General features: G+C 51.7%; 1 protein-coding gene across 1 annotated transcript in view; it reads right to left on the bottom strand.

The window, feature by feature from the left end:
• LRIG1 (leucine rich repeats and immunoglobulin like domains 1) overlaps nucleotides 1–8,933 on the bottom strand; it is a 94,289-nt gene extending 85,356 nt beyond the window's left edge. The window contains exon 1 of the mRNA XM_027794672.2: nucleotides 8,611–8,933. Coding sequence (XP_027650473.2) covers nucleotides 8,611–8,789 — 179 coding nt within the window. The 5' untranslated portion in view covers nucleotides 8,790–8,933. The remainder of the gene's footprint in view (nucleotides 1–8,610) is intronic.
• Nucleotides 8,934–14,234: the final 5,301 nt, after the last annotated feature.

Raw genomic sequence — 14,234 nt, 5'->3', positions numbered from 1 at the left:
GACCACCTTGTGCTGGGGAAGAGCCAAATCCAGGTTGCCTGCTCATAAACCGGGCTGCTGCAGGGACAGCCCATGCTGTCCAGACTGCTAGAGGATATTTTTTAGGTCTGTGCTAAAGGAAGCCTTCTGGTGATTTTTCCACAGCTCTTGAACCTGGGTGGACCGCAGCTGACAGACACAGTAAAAAGCAAGCCAAGGCTGCTCAGGGCTGCTCCCCAGGCAGCGGCGGTGGAGAGCTAGCTCCAGCCTCCCCCCACACTACAGTGGAGGAAGGAGAGGCACCAGTGTTTGGACAACTGGAACACATTTAGGGGGTGATTTTTCACAGGGCCTCCAGCCAGGCTGTTTCCTACAACAGCCATTTTATTACCCATGATACAACCCACAGACCAGCAGCTCCCCCATCCATAAGGCCTCCACCACCCCACTCCTATGGGGACATCACCCACATCAAGCCCCACCGACGGAGCACCTATGCACCTGGGACACCGCCAGCAACACATCCCTAAAGGCAACCAGAAGACAACGCCCAGAAAACCTGCCATCTCCATCTGAATATCCCCCACCAAGCCCTGGGCACATCCTGTCCAACACCTTCACCCCAGCACCCATCTGTACTGGTGATCCAACAGCACTAGCCCAGCGCCGCTGCACACACCGCCAGCACTGGCTTGCTAGCCAGCCGTCACTTTTTAGAAGTATTTTTTAGATGATAGATAACAGAAAACTTGTGTTTATATTGGCACGCAGCAGGCTAAAACAGACTTTAAGTGCAGTTATAAAACAGCCCCGTCTACACCGGCTAGGCAAAACGTGTTTTGAACTTGCAGGGCAGTATTTGCAGAGAGGGTCACTAAGCAGCTGGTGTTGATGGCAAATTCTCCAGTGCAGGAATATTCACAGCACCACAAGACAACACAGTCCCATCCTGGCAGGTGCCCATCCCCAAAGCACAAGCTTTGGGCAACCAGGGAGAGACAGACACATCAGTGGTGACGATGGATCCATGTACCTATGTGTGGGGAGAGGGAACCAGCACAGCCCTGACTTGGCATTTTGCATCTCTCATTTCCTTCTTGCACCTGAAGGCTTGTCCTGCCTTTCTGCAGAGAGAAAAAAAACCTGCCAGCTGGAAGTGCCAGTCCAGGAAAAAAGCATCTTATTTCAAGATTTCACAGCCAAATTTCCACAGAACTGAAGGGGTGTGTTTTCTAATCTGAAAGGATTCATCTAAAAACCAGGTATCTTCAACAAAAGGGAAACATCTGCAATACACAGCCTGTATAGGACAGCAGGCTTTACAATAAATGTGTTTAAGACTGCACCTCTGCAGATTTCCAAAATTAATGACATTGCCCCAGGGGGTCCAAAAAAAGACATCAAAAGAAAATCCACAAATAAAAGTTGCTGCTCATAATGAGCAGCAATAGTAAGACTACTTACCTCTCTCCTTAAGAAAAAAAAAAAAAGACAAATTCTCTTGCACACAAAGCTTTAGACAGCTAATGCATTTTTAAGTGCAACTTGTACATGACACTGGAGTATACGTTTTATAAATCTGTAGCTCTGTGTGAAGCTGTTCAACTGTAAAGGGCCTCTGATATTTGCTCTGCTGGAACCCATGCAAAGCCACTGCAGCAAACTACGAAACTGCCATGACAAGTGCACATAACCAACCGCCTTGCCTGCACGTCCAGCATAGTTAACATTAATAAAAACCAGGGAGATGGCTACAGTTTGAGACCCATCCTTCAGTTCTTACTCCAACCACAAATGCAGCCATACAACAGTGAACCATGCTCCTGGAATTGGATGAGACATGTCTTCAGGTCTTGAAAGGTGCCCCCAAAATGGCAAGGCCTGCTTCTAGACTTCTCCAAAATTACATGGTTGTGGCTTGAGAGACAATGTGCTGAAAGTGTAATGAAGGAGCGTAACATATTACATATGTTTTGGTCCTGCTTTGACGCTGGAAGGGGCTGGGGCTGAAGGACTTGGGTTGCATTGCAGGACTTGGTTAACTATTAATGGATGACTCACTACAATAATACTAGGTATTCTGTGTTGTGCACTAACACAACGGCATCCTGGGCCCCTACGCATGAAAGAAAAAAAACCCCTCATAGTACATCACTAAATAGCTAGACATACCGGGAAAGAGGGTTTATTTGCCCTTTGTTTCTTCCTACAGCCTCACGCTCTGCCCCTTGCTTCACATGCCCCTAAAAGCTAGCAAGGGACCTCAGAGGAGAGCTGCTAGTGGATGCCCAGCCTCCCAGGCTTGCATGAAACCACAACCCAGACCAAGGGGCTCTATTCACGGTTATTCACCAAAGCCACGATCTCGCCCTGAAAGAGTCCTGGTCCTGCAGGGCTGATGAACCCTGAGCCTGGATTTTCTACAGACAGCCCTTCCCAGCAGCATTAGCCTAAGTTATCTCTACTCCATTCATCCACATGACCCCATCCAGCCCCACACTGCAAAACAAGGGAGTCACACCAGGTGATTAGGTTAGCAGCACAAAATGATTACGTTAAAAGCTGATGAGCTGAGCTAACTCAATCCAAGGTGCCTCCAGGGGCAGACAACAAGATCAATTAAAAACCCTGCAGCCCTGAGAGTTGCTGGGTACAGCTGACATACGAGTCTGGGACAATCCACAAGTTCTCAGAGCTGGCTACTGAGGAATCAAAGCCATCATCCCATTTTGCAGCCACTCGGACTTCCAGATACAACTTTAACCCCTCTTCTGGGGACCAAAGCAACCAGGAACCAAAGGCAGGCACTGCCTGGGCATGGCCAGGGCCTCCTGGCACTCCGCAATCCCCAGCTGCCCTGCAGAGCCAGTGGGAGTTGCGCTTCTGTTCATGAGCCCAGGTGTACGCACAGAGTCAGGAAGGTGTTTCTCCAGCACCTGGGGCACTGCCTCAACACGAAGCCACCCTGAATCCTTCCAGCACGCTGCTGAAGCCACACGCTGGGGAGCATCCTTCCAGCGCTCCAGGACTGCCCTCAAGCTGACTGAAGTGAAGTGCTTCTTTCTGCATCTGCCTAAATCCCCATCAAAGGCAAGACTCCAGCACCAGTTTCACTTTCAGCAGGGAAGTGAAATCTCACCCATGCTCAAGGAAGCATTTAAGTACCTGAAGTGCTTTGTTGAAGTGTCTGGGCTCCCAAACATATCTGTTTGCCACCTTTAGCCTTTTGATGCGAGCAAGCTGGGAAGGCAATCAACCTCACGTTTGCTCCTTCATCCCTCAAACTCCAAGGAGGAAGTCCTGCAAGGCTCAGCAACCCCAAACCTTACTTCCACAGAACTGTAAAGAAGTTTGCACGAGCAAAGAAAAAAAAATATTAAGCTGTATATAACACATCATAATGGTTGATTTTCCTAGAGAACAATTGATGGTGTGTTTGGTTTTTCGGCTGCCTACTGAGATGCTCGTTCCCCTGCCCTGGGAATTTTCCCTCTGCGGCTCCTCCTCCCCCAGCTCCCAGACCATCCATTCTCCCCTTTTCAAACTGCACCCATTGTAAATGGCACTGAATATTAACACAGCCCATTGAGCACTTGCTCCTTTTGTATGGGACCCCTGCGTTTCAAATTGCAGTCACTGTAGAGAGGAAAAGCCACGAAGTGATTAAATGCCATGAAGTTTCTCAAAAGGAGAGAGGAATATGCAGAGGAGGCTGAGGGGGTCCTAGAGCCTTTCACTTGAAGCTTCTGCAAGAGCCAGAAAAGCTTCTTGGTGGGGATTATTTTATCCCATTCAGGCTTCACCATGAATCTCACACGTACTTCTAATCCTAGTCTGACAGAGATAATTTCTGCCCCAGCTGTGGCTCAAACCAGGGATTAAGGAGAGAAGATCAGACAGCAGTTGCTAAGGGCTTGCTGTTAACTGCTGTTCTCCAGTAAGCACCAATAAATATCGCGGCATGCTGAGGGTGGTCAGCGAATCCACCGACACACGTTCACACAGGAAGGGTGGTTTTATTTGCAAGTGCGTGTATATTTATTTGTGCATAAGCAGCAGGCCTGGAGAGGCACAGCTTTGCAAGGAGAGACTGTTACCCCACCGGAGCCAAGCTCCAGAGCAGCAGCTGCAAGCCCACAGGGTGCAGAGCCATCCCGCAGCCGTGGGGCTGAAGACCTTCCCCGAGCAGGGCCACCGCTGAGGATGATGCTCCAGGAAGCACCGAGCAAGTGTGTCATTGCAAGCCAAGCAGGATTTCTTTTACAAGCACCACCAGTCCCAGGACTGTCCCGCTTGAGTGGGAAACCTTCCGTGGACCACCACCCAAGAGGGAGCTGCTGGCTCTGCAGAATTTCTTTGGGTTTCCATTCCCTTTTCCCAACAGGGGGGAGGGGGACCAGCCACCTGCACCAACCCACATCCCTCTCTCCTAAGCCATCCTTCCAAGCCCAGCGGCCCCCCGGGCAGCCGGCACACCGCGAGGGCTCCACAGCTGCACGGGGCCAAGCGCCACGAGCCCAGGGTGACGATTACTTAATCTTTGTTCCATTATTTCAGCAGGGCTGGAAGTAGGACATGCAGGCGAGAAACTGCCAACAGCACTCTCCCCCTCCCAGCACCGTCAGCAGGAGAGGCCCCCCCACTGCCTTCCCTGCATCCTCAGAGGAGCAGGAGTTACTCCGGAGCCCAGGAGCAACTCATGTCCATCTCCAACGAGCACCATGCATGGCGGCAGCAGCACAGCAAGTTTTCTGCAGAGCCCCACTCTGCTCTACCAAGCAAGCAAAGCCACTACCCTAACACGTGAGACCAGAGAAACAAGACCCAACACATTAAAAGTCCAGTTTAGCATGAAATTTAAGTTAATAGGTAATTTCGAGCACAAACGTTCAGTTTCATTGCTTTCAACAACATCTCTTTGTGTGCATGCACTTGAGCACAGCAAGAGGCTGCTCCTGACTCCTAGTTCAAACCCACTTCCAGGCCCCAAAACCATTGACAGGCACCCACAGGATTTTCCAAAGCATCCAGATGCTTTGCCCAGCTCTCCAGAGAGCAGCAGCACCGTGCAAACAGCCTCAAGGCAACTCACCCACCTAGCCAAACCCCAGAGCCTCCCTGGGACACCCTAAGCAGCTCTTAGCCCAGCTCTCCTGGGCACTCGAGGACACTGCCCTTTTCCAAGACATGCCAGGCAAACACTGATCCAGAGGCAGAAGGGCCTGTGCACAGACAACCAGTATCCCAAAAAAACTTCCCCTAGTTTTCTGGGTCAAAAACCACACATCTGTTTAAAATAAAAACTACCATTCCTCCAGACCATACCAGCAATGAATTAACTATCCAACTGCACTTCCACAGCCCCAAAGCCTTCTCACCATTAAAATCTGTACCCAAAATATACTGCTCTGTCACTAAGAAGGAAGAAAAAGCCCTCTCTCTCCTACACGATGCCTAGAAGAAATCTCTCTTGTACCACTCCTCAAGAATTAAGATGCACAGAAAGACAGAAGCAGAGGATGAAGGGGATGTACCGTATCACCAGCACCGCTGGCACCCCACGCCTGGCTTGTCATACTTAAGCTCGGCCCTGAAGTTTATGCCACGTATTACACTCTGATGTAAAAAACCAACCAGCTTCAGACTTCAACACCAAAAGACACGAAGCACGCCCAGCAGCTTCGAAGGGAGACACACTGCAAAGGAGTCCTGCACGGGAAGTGCTCAGCAGAATTCAGTTCTCCCGGCATTCCCCATGGACCAAGGGGGTTTCACAGCTGCGGAGCTGCAGCTCCTTTGAGGATGGGTATGGGTCATGCCAGAGTGTTGCAACATGCCCTACACAGCGCTGCTCAGCCAGCAAGTCCTGCCCATTTACATAAAACTGGCATGCAGCATTCAGCTGCCTGTTGCTTTTAAGGGAAAAAAAAACAATGCACATCTGTGCCATGCTGCATTAACCGTGAGTAACTGCAGTGCAACAGCCCTTCTGCATATCAGTTAGGCCTTCTGAAAGCTAGGGAGAAAAATTACAACTCTGAGCTCGACTACCAACAGAGAAATAACAATAGTTTCCAAAGATCCCAGTGCTTTTCCTCAGCACTGATAGTCCTGTTGACAAAATACACAGTGCAATTAAAGTCCCTTCCAGAACCCTCCCTAGTGTGCCGAGCCACATTTCCAACCCTACAAACAACAGCTTTATCTCCAACACACTGAAAACCCACTCGGAGCACTGCTTCAGCATTGTGGCACTCATCAGGAGTAAGAGATAAACTGCTAAGGAGGGAATTTTCAATAGCACTTTAAGGAAGTTAAAGCACAGTCACCAGGAGTCACTGAGAACAGGACCTACCTCATCTTCAATTAGCGATCAAACCTGCCCAAGCTTATCATCCCGGGGAAGCAGACACCCTCGGTGGGAGATGTAGCGTGCCCAGAGGGATGGAGACGAGGGATGCGCAGCTCTGACATCTCCCTTCTCATCCCAACTTACCCCGCACCCCCAGGCTGTGCTCCTTATTAAGGCTCCCAGGGCCACTCTAAACCCCCTTTGCCTTCTGTGGCTTTAAGAGGGCACATTAAAAAAAAACAGCAACAACAACAAAAAACCACAAACAAACAAACAAACAAAACCACACAAAACCAAACAAGCAATGGAGATAGCTGCACAGAGGTAACTTTTCGCCAGCACACGGTGCTTTTATAAAGAACATTAAGCAACTACTAAAAAAATGACTTGGCAACTGTCTGCACCAGAAATTAGCATTTATGATCCTATCAAGCATGAAAAACGTGCTTCAGCTTTGTGGCCTTAAACTCAAATAAGCAATTTAAGTGATTTTTAGCAATTAGAAACAATACTGCCTTAAAAACAAAACTATCTGCAATAGCTTAAATGCCTGCTTTTTCTATTAGCTATGGAGAAGGAAAAATACTCTTAATTCTGCACTGTCAGATATGAAAGCCATCACAAATTTCCACTTTAATTCTTTGGTTAGCTCAGAATTTACAAAGTTACAAACCATATTCTGTCTAAGTGGTTAAAAGATCAACAACCCACAGGTCCATAGCAGGAGATTTATACCTACTATTACTTCACCAATAAAATTTAAACTGAACTCAAGACACTCAAAAATCTGTTCCATATGAAAAAAAGACACTCCTGGGTATTAGTGCTCCCGAAAAAACACAACAATAAATTTGTTCAGACAGGGCTATTAATGCATTTCTCTGCATGAGCAAATATACACTGTCCTATTTTAAGAGGTGCATGGGGATGCTGGAATTATGCTGAGAAAACTAAAAGCTTGCTCTGAAAGGTGTCCAGGGCCGGAGGAAGGACCCTTCACAGCACAGGGCGACAGGTGAACGGGATGAGTCAGGGTTTTAATGCAGAGGCCACACGTTCCTCTGGGTACGACACCTGCTAATTTTGTGTAAAACTAGGCACTTCTGAAGCCAAAACCGACTAATACCAGGAGAAGCTGACAAACCTCTAATAATTCTTCTTAATAAGGAGCTGGATGATCTCCAGCAACACTTCAGTGACCATTCTCTCTGCTGGCAGAGCTGAGGAGTATCTATTACAACCAGGGGTTTTATAGATTCAATAATCTATAAATCTATTCAAAGACCAGAAAAGCCCAGCAACAGAAGCGCCGGGACACTTTCCCCTTTCTGGACCCTTATGTCCCCAAGGTTAGCTAACAGCTGAGGACACTTATTTTATAAGTCTGGGAGCACATACGTGCATATTCCCAGTCCTCCAGCACTGCCAAACGACTGGAGCTGTCAAAGCCGAGCTGGCTTTCCCTCGGGACCTCCTGGCTTCACATATCCCAAGGTTTATTTCAGACCTGACCAGGCCAGCGCAGCGGTGACAGCAGCGGAGCAGAACCCGGCCATCCCACCGTCCTGCGCTCGGCCACGGACCCGAACACTCTAAAACACCTTTCGGGGAGGGGGGGGGGGGAAACCCCAACCACAGGGCTGTACCAGCAGCCAGGTGCTGGGCTATACGTTCAGCTGCCACCCAGGCCATACGATACACCGCGGGTTAATAACTGCCACAGCCGGACAAGCACCGAGGGATCGGCAGCCAGCCACGCCGCCTTTACTGGCAAACACCTGGGGTAGGGAGTTTATTTTTAAACGACCCAGCAGCACCGCAAGAGCCTGCGAGCGTCCCGGGGGCTGTCACACCGTACCAGCTGGCAGCTCCGAACGCCGGGGGGAGCGGTGACAAAAAGCAGCGGTGGGGATCGGGACGGCGGGATAGAGGGACATCCTAATAAGGATTCGGGAGCCCAAGCTGGCCCGTATCTCCAGCGGATCCCATCACCGGAGACCAAACCCGCTGCCGGCTCCTCGTCCCCCGAGACAAGTCAACCCAGCGCGGGAGCCCCGGCCCCCCCGCCCGGCCTGGGAGCGGCGAACGCCCCGCATCACGGCTCAGCTTCACGCCGCGCAGCCCAGCGCCTACCCGGCGGCAGAGCTCGCTTCGCTTGGAAAATAACCCCGACTTCTGCGGGTTTGCTCCTTTAGAGGGGCGTTCTTGTTTCACAAGCCGCCCCGGTGCGGCGCTGCCCACACCCCCCCAGCCCCGTCATGCCCCAGCCCGGTACTCACACGTGCCGCGGCCAGCGGGGCAGGTCCCGGGGCACGGCGGGCAGCGCCAGCCCGCCGCAGCTCAGCGCCTCCCCGCCGCAGGCACAGCCGGCGGGGCAGCCGGCGGCGGCCGAGCCCAGCAGCCCCAGCAGCAGCAGCGCCGCCGCCCCGCCGCCGCCCGCCCGTGACGGCACCGCCATTTTGTATCCGGCACCGGGGAAGGTCCGAGGCGGGAGGAGGCGGCAGGAGCGGCCCCGGCGCGCAGCGCAGCGGTAACGCCGCGGGCCCCGCAAGCGCTCAGCGCTGCTCCGCCGCCCGCAGCATCGCCTCGGCCGCCGGCCGCACGGCGCTCAGGGCACCGGCATCCACCGGCGGGCGGGCGGGCACCACCGGGCGAGTCGGCTCCGCGTCCCCGCCGAGGGGAAACGCCTCCTCCTTCGCGCCGCACGGCCCCGGCCCGGCGGCCGCTGGAGCTCCCCCTCCTCGGTGCGCCGCCGCAGGGCTGAGAGCCGCCCAGAGCCGCCGCGACCGCCGCTGCCGCCCCGCCGCCACCCGCCCGGCCCCAGCGCCGCTCGCCGCGGACCCACGTTGGCGACACCGCAACATGTAGCCGCGCCGCCCCCCGCGCGCCCGCCCATTGGCTGGCGGGGGCCCTCCGGCGGGCCCGCGCGCGCCGCCATTGGCCAGCAGCCGCCCCCCCGCACCCCCTCCCAGCACGGCGCCGCGGCGCCCCATTGATGCCGGCGGCCTGTCAATCAGGGCCGCCGGGGCCCGCCCCCCTTTCCCACTCCAGGTGTGAACGCGGGCGGCCCCGCCCCCCCGCGCTGCCCCGCTTAAAGGGGCCGCGCCCGCCGCGGGGCAGCGGCTTCAGACAGATCTGCCTCCCGTAGGTGCGGACGATCTGCTGCAAAACCAGGGGCTGGGCGCTCCCCTGCACCCCGACGCGCCTTCCTCCGGGTGCTATGAAGCCGCTGCGGGGCCGCGCTCCCGAGGGATGCGCGTGTCCTGCCACCGGCCCACTGCAGGAGCGGGTTAATACCTGCACGTGTTTCAGACCAAACCCAGGAGGTGGGATCCGCTTGCAAAACGTACCCCTATTTCTGAAAACCCAGCACTCACCAGATGCAAGGGAGCACACAGTCTAAAGCGGGTCGAAGCATGACTCATTAGATAGCTGCAGCAGCAGCCTCACGGGCAAAATTCATCTTAGGGTGTCAATACGCTCTAAAGACTGAATTTAGAGGCTGCTCCTGAGCTCAGGGGAGAGCATCCAGCTGGCTTTGGTCAGGTCTGGATGTGGCCCATGCAGCACTTAGGGGATGAAGCCCTTCATGGGCTCAGCGCACCCAGCACCAGCCGAGCCAGATGCCAGGAGTTGCGTGGGAAGCTGGAGGTGCAATATTTTAGGGAGAGAAACACACACCACAGCCCAGCTCTGCTGCCGCTGCCTTTGGTTAGATGCCACCCTGCTGCTGCAGGTTCCTCCCTGGCGCAGGGATGGAGCCCTATCTCCTTTTTGTAATGAGACGGGGCATTGCACTGCAGGGTGCTTTAATCACACCGCGCATCTTCCAAGAGTCACGTATCAATTCATATAAAACAGCACATGCAAGGGGAACTGCATGGAGGTTTGCTCAGAGCGGCACCCAGGCTGCACAAACATGCCATCCCCTGAAAGGCAGCAAACCCAGGTCGGTGTCATCTCAAGAACAGAGCGGGTCAGCTGAAGCAGAAACCTGGTGCGACATCGGATTTGCTGGCAAGCCCAAGCGAACAAGTTGGGCTTGGACCACAGGCTGTAAAAGCCCCATGTCCAAGCCTGACGCATCTTCACCCCACATGGGACGCAGAGCCCGGGCAGCCCTGAGCCCCGCAAGGAGCCCGCAGCCGGGTCTGCCCTCCATGCCCACACGCGGGAGCCCGCAGCACCGAGAAGCGCCATGCTGAAGCATCACCATCAATTGACAGAAGAGGGGTGGAGATGACAGACCAGCCTTCAGAATGATGAAGAGTTGGGGCTTTTTAAGTCTGGCCTTCTGCATTCTGTCTGTGGACCAAAGACCTTGCAAGACCCTGCTCCACCACAGCATCACGGTGGTGAAATGTAGCTTTGATGATGTGGGGGAAAGAGTGAGAGGAGACACATTTTTGGAAGCCATCACTCTGGATGAGGACTTCCTCTTCTCCTGCCTCTTCTCCTTCTTTTCCTCTGGATTTCTCACAGGTTCATCAATGGAGCAATTAATTTCATCTGACATAACGCACAGGGATCTTCTAAGTTCCCCAGCCAGCTGCCACAGGCAGCTATCAAGTCTTCTGCTGGACCTGAAAGTGATGTGGGGGGGCCGTAGAGCAGCCCCCACGCCTCCCGGCTACTTCAGCTTCTGGCATCAGCACGTGCAACGTGCACTGCTGAAAAGTTATACGTACAAAAATCATACATGAAAGAAATCAGAAAAAGGGAAAGAAGTGTGGAAAACCTGAGGGAGGAAGATTTAGGTTTGGAAGATGGCGTGATCTGAAATCTACAAACTGGGTTTATTGACGGGACAAGATCTTGCTGCAGGGTGAAGGGTTTCTGATTTCAGCATCCCCACCCAAAAGCTCGACCATACACCGCAAGAAGCAGTGTTAGCTATTACTGGCATAGCATTTCCCTCTTCTCTGTTTACTCTTGACAGTCCACCTGCATGACTGTTTGGCCTTCAGGACAGCTTTGAACATATCAGATTGCCGAGATGAACGATAAATGGAAAACTTGATCTCTGCAAAGGCTTCTCCCCACTCAGCGCTGGGGTGAGCGGGACTTTTAGGTGTCCCATCCCACCCAGCCACACCTTCCTGGGGACCAAACGCCCAGTGTGCTGAGCCCGGGTGATGCTCACCGGTGCCCTGGGCAGCGTGGTGGGGAGCGCTGCTCCCCCCAGCCAGGCAGAGCCTCGCACTGGGTCCCCGATGACAAGCACACCCCTCAGCACAGACGCTGAACACCATGTGGGCCAGAGCTAAATCTTTCCGGGAAGAATCAATAGGGATTATTTATAGACAGGGGCTTTCGCTAGGTAAAACTTGGGGTTTAGGCTGTTATGGCTGGGGTGGAGCAGAATGGGAATTAAATATGTATTCACATTATTGCGGCTTAGGCTCTTATTTTAGCCTTCAAGAACTGGAGAAAACAGGAGAATGGCTTAGGTTTAGTCCTGTAATTTATTGGAAAGCTGTTTGCAAACAGAGAGCAAGAGCTCTTGTCCTTGGGGAGGGAACCTGAGGCAGGAAGGGTAGATGTATTATAGAAAATAGTGCAGCCTTACACAAATAAATAGCCAATTAAAAAGAATGTGTCTTTAGTTCTTCCATGTGGGAAACACAAATTTTAAGGCACTTCTACGGAGCGGATTTCTCTTGCCCAGTAGGGAAGGCAACATGAAAATAAAAAGCTTTTGGTTCTTTTACAGTGTTTTCAAATTTGACCAGCAAGCTTTTTAATTCATTTTATGATTTCATTTTAATACTTTTCAGCTATTCCTGCAACCCCTGACCTCCATCCCAGTGATTCCATCTCACCCATTCAGCGCAGGACACTCACCTGGCACCATGCAGCTGCCATCGCAGTTCCTGTCCCAAAGCCCCTCCGCTGCTCCCCTGCCCGTGACAAGGCTGAGAGGCCGGCCATGGGGTTTCCCAGGGCCAGAGAGATCCAAAAGCCTCAGATAACCTTTCTAAAACAGAAATCTACAGGCAGCTCTCCTGGAAACTGAGCCAAGTCACCCTGCGTTTGCACAAGATCGCTGTGCACTGGAAATAATGGGATGAGTGGAGTTGGTAGGACACGAGGCTGTGCTCAGCTGTGCTCTCCCTCCTACCCCAGTCAATGCCTTTGCTAGAAAGGAGTCTGTGTACAGCATGGAGGATGCTTCTTCCTTGAGCCTCATTAAGCCTAATTAAATAGCTTACAAAAGTATTTATGAAAACAAATTTTAAAATGGCAAATGCTTGCCAACAAGGAAGATCTTTCTAATTCTGCCGGTGTCTTTTTGTGGATTTGGAGTCGGTTCAGAAGTGCACACTTGGAAGGTAATTGCTGACAGCGTGCAGAATCCATCAAGCTATAATTAACACTCTACTATTATTCTAATTGCCTCACTCAAGCTTCTGTGTTTTTTAATTGTAGAGCAATTTGCCAATAGAGAATTTAATTGCAATACATATTTTATACATTTTGGGACAAAGTACCATTCTTTCCACTTCAGCAAAAATGTTCCTCCGTTTTTAATAGCTTGCTTTATTCTTTTCTAGGATGCTTTTTTTTTTTTTTGCCCGGTAAAGGAATTTGATTGCAACCTCTTGTGAAATTAGTAATGATATAATATACAGGAGTGCCTGGAGGCTTCAGTTTGGATCATGACTCTGTTAAGCTAGGAATTGTACATACATGTAGGAAGACACAGCCCTGAGGAGCTTGAAATCTAAACAGAGAAGACAAACTGAGGTGAGAACAGAAGTATTATCCCGATTCTACAGCTGGGGAGCCGGAGCCCCAGATGACTCACCTTAGGTGACCCTGTGCACCTGGGCTGCAGCCAGGAACTCACACGAGCCCTGACCGTGGGGCACCCTTCGTCTTTAACGTGAACTTATTTTCTCTCTCCTGGTTCCTGCAAAAGTATACTTCCATAATCAGATTTGCAGGCTAGACCTTCTGAATAATTTCTAACCATCTAGAATCTACGGTCATCTTTCATGGATGCCTCAGCTTTCAGAGCCAGACCCAGCACTGAACAGGAGCCCTGATGATGATGCTGAGCACCCCAGTTAGGTGTGACACACTGGGTGGAGGATGATAGCAATGCTGTCAGGCTTTGTGAGGGATGTGTTTGACTTCTCCTGGGGCCGCCTGAAGGTCAGATGCAATGAAATAAAAAAGGATGGACCTTAGTTCACACTGACTATCCTTGCATTTGACAATTTTCCAACACTCCAGCTTGGTGATTCTATCTGCAGGGCCACAAATCTCTCTGTAAGACTGTCATCTTTTAATGGTGCTCGTGATGGCTTTCTACCCAACACTGATGGTGCTGAGATTTGCAAAATGTCTGATACCCACGGCTACAATCCCTTATACTGTCACCCTGGTACACTGATGTGTCAATCAACATTATTATGGTGAGAAATGGAGGTGTGTTGTGGGGACAGCATACAAGATCATAGTGATTATTCAGCACAGAAACAGTCACATTTACAACTAACCATGGTCTTTGGTATTAGCTGCTCATGGCAAGCTGCGTGGTTTGGGGACCTGGCACCCAGCTTGTGAGAGATTGTTTCTCTGGTATGACCAGATCAACCAAAGCATCAACATTCCAGAGGCTTATTAGTCAATCTGGTTACACCAGATCTTCAAGGACAATTTTATGGCATCTCGCCACCCAAAGCTGGTCTTTGTCTCTCTTGGATCCCAACCCTGCTCCTCAGAGCTAGTTTTGTTGGAACAACCTGTGAGATGCATGACGTGATCCAAAAGTGCCTAGCAGCAATGACTAATGATAACATCCCTTCTCACTGCTATCATGTGTGAAGCCAATCCAGCTTAGCAGGAGGCAGCCTGTGACAGTGAGAATTAAAGAAAAAGATGATCAAGCCAAGCT

The sequence above is a fragment of the Falco peregrinus genome, chromosome 5 (genome assembly GCF_023634155.1).
Source record: "Falco peregrinus isolate bFalPer1 chromosome 5, bFalPer1.pri, whole genome shotgun sequence".
Classification (NCBI taxonomy): Eukaryota; Metazoa; Chordata; class Aves; order Falconiformes; family Falconidae; genus Falco; species Falco peregrinus.
The sequence above is the reverse complement of the archived record's forward strand: the minus strand, read 5'-3'. Positions and strand labels throughout refer to the sequence as shown.